Raw genomic sequence first — 4,946 nt, 5'->3', positions numbered from 1 at the left:
CAAGTTCCCTTCCCACTGCCCCGGTCCAAATTAACAACCATACCTTTGCACGTATGTATAGAAAGATAAAAAAAATCAACAAATATATGGCTGACATCTTTTTCAGTACTGTCTTTAGTGTTCAAACAAGAAATCAAGCATTTTTTTTCTTCTCATCATTAATTAAAAAACTCCCAACTTTGTTAAACCTTTTACATCCAAACATCAAATAAATTTTGTTTTAAAAATATCCCATAGTATATATTAGATATCCTATTATTTTTCTTTGCCTAATTCAAATAATTTATAATGGTCTGAATTACAGATAAGGGGACGACACTCCAGAAATGCCTACAGTCTGGTTATTTCTGGATCAATTTTCAGAAAATAATTGAAGGGTTCAGAATTATACAATATTAAATATCTCTATGTAGCCGGTATAACAGGAATATTTTGAATATTGAGCAGGAAACATTAAGAGGAAAATATAGTAGTTAGATTTTCCTAAAGGAAAAGCTTATGAAAGTGACTTAAGAATTTGAAAGTATGACTATTAATAGTTAAGTGGCATATTGCAATAAATTAGTTGCTAGAAGAGGGAAAGTAGCATTTATCTAGTGGGTTGTTCAATAATAATAATAATATTATTATTATTATTATTATTTTCGTTAATGAATCACGCTGAGCTTTCATGTTAAGCGTGGCAGGTTCATGTGACACTAACTAATTAGTGTGTGGGGTACTCTGGAGGCTCAATATTCAGTGTGAAACTATCATTTTACAAATATAAACACCAGCAAGCATGGTATTCAAGAATGGGGTCAATTGTCAACAATTTCGTGTTCATACTCCCAGGATAACTATTTCGATTTTTTTTAAAACAAAGTATATATAGAATTGGAGTATTTTAATTAGATGCAATAAAGAAAAAAACATAGTTAAAAAGAACATTTTTATTAAAGATAATTGTTAGACTAAAAGTGTGAATATGAAGTTTCACGTTAAATACATAAGGAAGGACAAATTGAGCGATAAATAATGAAAAATTCTTGCAAACCTAATACTTAAAATATATTTAGAGATAAGAAAGACCGGAAAAATAAGGAGTTGAAAGAATACACATCTATCAAGAATTTTTCTCTCCTTTGGCGAACAAGAAAAAAAGGAAGGAAAGAAGACAAAATGTAGGACCCATTCAAAAATGCTTTCCTTTCAATTTGGAGAGAAAAAGATAAGGCAAAACTTATATATGGAGATAAATAAAAATACCATTATTTGTTATAGAACTTCTTACCTTATTGGAAATATTTAAATCACTTTATATACACAATTCTTTTCTTGTTTTTTCTTTTCTAGCACTTTTTTACATAATCACACAATTTTAAAAAAAATCATCTTATTTTCTATTATCTTTCTTTTACACTACAATAAATATTAATATAGTAATATATAAAAAGTGGCGCTATAAATATAAATATATATCTATTTAACATATAATTACACATAATTTTAGTATTGATTTTGAATGAGATTTAACAACATATTTTATGTGTCACTATAGTTTATACTCATACTTTTTAACAATATACTAACGTATATATTAATTATTATGTAAGTAAAAGTAATTTTTAGTAACACTTATTGTATCACTATAGAATGTGTGTCACTATACGATAATTTTTTTTCTCTAAATCAACCAAAGCATTTAGCTTGCTTTGTAGCTCATTATCAATGGTTTTTTTAATTAAAGGAGACTTATTATTAATTTTCTTCCTAATATTTGACTCATGTTTTTAACGAGTGGTATGAGAGCTGATCTAAAATACAAATGTGAATATAAAAGTACAAACTAACCTATACAAACTTAATAATTAATGTTTTGGGCTGTATCAGAAACAATAAATAACTAAAATTTAAAGAAAAAGTTAATCATGGACAAAAACTATAACAAACATTAACAACCAATGAAAAGCAAAAAGGATTCACACTATTGGGGAGTATCAAAGCAACTTCGCCTCCATATTAAGTTCCACAGCCAAGCTTCACTGCATCTTCTTCTTCTACTTACTGACGATGTGGGCCCCACGCCCTTCCCAAAAAAACGTGGGCTTCAACAAACGTTCCCGTCCCATCCCATCCCAAAGCATATTCACTTTTGCTATATAAAGGAACCAAATCAACCCTCACTCTCATAATTCTTATACTCAACACAAGCTTTTCCCTCTCCCTCTCTATATTATTACCAGGTGAGAGTCATATCTATCCACTTAGATTAGATTCTCTAACATGGATAACCTTCCAAAGTGCCAAGCAAACTACACCGCACTCACCCCTCTAACGTTTCTGCTGAGAGCTGCTGCATGCTATGCAAACAGAACCTCAGTCATCCATGAAGGAACCCGTTTCACTTGGTCTCAAACTTATGACCGTTGTCTTCGCCTTGCCAACTCCCTCCGCTCCCTCAACCTTGCCACAAATAATGTTGTAAGTCCAACAACTTTTTTCATCTAAATAAACTTCACATACTTCAAAATTCCTCAATTTAGATAAAATTAACTTATGTATAAAATCATTTTAATCTATAAAAAAAACTTATTTTAACTTAATAAAATACTTCTTTACATTAGCGTTATTTAAACATTAAAGTAAACACCATTTGACAACTCTTAGTATTATTTAAACATTAAACTACAACACCATGTGACAGTCTTCAGTTACTTCTGTTTCACTCGCTTTCCATCCTTTTCACAAGATCAACCGACACTACAAAACTTATTTTATTTATTTGAGTAAATAAAAGAGTTTTCACCTTTTCTTTTTATCCTCTCGTCCCAATTCAGCATACGAGGGGCTAATTATGCTTAGTTGCAGTACTGTGTTGGCACAAAGTCATGCATGCATATAAGATATGCAGGATTAATTAGTGGTGCATACTAATAATTGGATTACTTTTCTTGCTTTACACAACAGGTATCAGTGCTGGCCCCTAACATCCCAGCAATGTATGAGATGCATTTTGCAGTTCCCATGGCAGGAGCAGTTCTGAACACCATAAACACCCGTCTTGATGCCAAGAATATCGCCACAATCCTTCGCCACTCCGAAGCCAAAATCTTCTTCGTGGACTACGAGTTTGTCCCCAAGGCACGTGACGCCCTCAGGTTACTCATGGACAACAACAAGAACAACCCAACAAATCAACAACACAATACATTTTCTCATTCTCTCCCTCTAGTGATTGTCATAGATGACATAAACTCCCCCACAGGGATCCGTCTAGGGGAGCTAGAATACGAGCAAATGATCCATCATGGTAACCCAAATTACGTTCCTGAAACAATCCAAGACGAGTGGTCCCCAATTGCACTAAACTACACTTCAGGAACAACCTCAGAGCCAAAGGGTGTGGTGTATAGCCACAGAGGAGCATACCTGAGCACCCTGAGCCTAATTCTAGGTTGGGAAATGGGTGGTGAACCCGTTTATCTTTGGACACTCCCCATGTTCCACTGTAACGGGTGGACGTTCACGTGGGGCGTGGCCGCACGTGGCGGGACAAACGTGTGCCTCCGCAGCACTTTGGCATGTGACATATACAGGAACATAGCACTCCACAAGGTGACACACATGTGTTGTGCACCAATTGTCTTCAACATAGTTTTAGAGGCAAAGGCTAGTGAGAGGCGTGAGCTGAAACACACGGTTGAGATTCTCACTGGGGGAGCACCACCTCCAGCTTCTTTGCTTGAACAAATTGAGTCACTAGGGTTTCATGTGACACATGCATATGGGCTCACCGAGGCCACAGGCCCGGCCCTAGTGTGTGAGTGGCAGAAGATGTGGAACGGACTTCCTAAGAAGGAGCAGGCCCAGTTGAAGGCCCGCCAGGGGGTGAGTGTGGTGACGATGGCTGATGTTGATGTGAAGAATCTTGACACAATGGAGAGTGTGCCAAGGGATGGGAAGACCATGGGGGAGATTGTGTTGAAGGGAAGTGGGATCATGATGGGGTATTTTAAGGACCCTGTGGGAACTAGTAGGGCTTTTGGGAATGGTTGGTTTAAAACTGGGGATGTTGGTGTTGTGCACCCTGATGGGTATTTGGAGATTAAGGACAGGTCAAAGGATGTGATAATTTCAGGAGGGGAGAACATAAGCAGTGTGGAGATTGAGTCTCTTTTGTACAGGCATCCAAGGGTGTTGGAGGCTGCTGTGGTGGCAATGCCTCACCCTAGGTGGGGGGAGAGTCCTTGTGTTTTTGTTTCATTGAAGAAAAACAACCTCAACCACAGCTTAAAAAATGATGTCACTGAGGCTCAGATCATTGCCTATTGTAGGAAGAATTTGCCTCACTTTATGGTGCCTAAGATGGTCAAGTTCATGGAGGAGCTGCCAAAGACTTCAACTGGGAAGATTCAGAAGTTTGAATTGAGGGTCATGGCTAAGGCTTTTGTGGTCTCAGAAAATAATAGTAACAACAAGTCTAGCCAAGTGAGTCAGAATAATAACATTGGGGTTGGGGGGTATAATAATAGTGAGCAAATTTTGGCTGTGTCTCGTCTTTGAATTCAGTTCCTGGTCTTTGTATTTTGAAAAAATGGATAAAGAATGAATATTGTGCGTACATATATGCTGCTGCGACTTGTGTCTGAATGAATTCCAGTATTCGAGGCATTAATGTAGTTGAGTTTGAAGTGAAGTACTTTAACTTGTTTTGGGGCAGAGTGCCAGATATATATAAAATTATAAATACTAGCTTCGTTCACCTTGTTACCGTTTTGTTTATGTCTCGTTATTCTTTTGGTGCCGCGCGTGTTTCATCTTTGGCAACTTTTGGTTTAGGCTCTGTTTAATTAAGAAAAAGAAATAAAGAGAAAATAAATAAGAAAGAAAGAGAAAAAATAAAGTCAAAAAGATTTTTTTTTCCATGAAAGTAAAAAAATATGTGATGTTTGGATCGATATAAA

At 36.1% G+C, this 4,946-nt stretch overlaps 1 protein-coding gene across 1 annotated transcript; it reads left to right on the top strand.

Moving 5' to 3' along the window:
* The first annotated feature begins 2,168 nt into the window (after window positions 1-2,168).
* On the top strand, window positions 2,169-4,744 carry LOC109798391 (trans-cinnamate:CoA ligase, peroxisomal). Its single transcript, XM_020358644.3, has 2 exons — window positions 2,169-2,463; window positions 2,950-4,744. The coding sequence occupies exons 1-2, from the start codon at window positions 2,266-2,268 to the stop codon at window positions 4,543-4,545; spliced, it is 1,794 nt and encodes a 597-aa protein (XP_020214233.1). The 5' UTR covers window positions 2,169-2,265; the 3' UTR covers window positions 4,546-4,744.
* Window positions 4,745-4,946: the final 202 nt, after the last annotated feature.

This window comes from Cajanus cajan, chromosome 3, assembly GCF_000230855.2.
Source record: "Cajanus cajan strain Asha chromosome 3, NIPB_CcT2T_4, whole genome shotgun sequence".
Taxonomy (NCBI): domain Eukaryota; kingdom Viridiplantae; phylum Streptophyta; class Magnoliopsida; order Fabales; family Fabaceae; genus Cajanus; species Cajanus cajan.
Note: the sequence above shows the minus strand (reverse complement) of the source record. Positions and strands in the feature narration are given on the sequence as shown.

Excerpts from the sequence above, each read along its gene's own strand:
- LOC109798391 (XM_020358644.3), top strand. The coding sequence starts at position 2,266 with ATGGATAACCTTCCAAAGTGCCAAGCAAACTACACCGCACTCACCCCT. Across the intron at positions 2,464-2,949 it reads ACCTTGCCACAAATAATGTT|GTATCAGTGCTGGCCCCTAA; the intron begins GTAAGTCCAACA and ends TTTACACAACAG.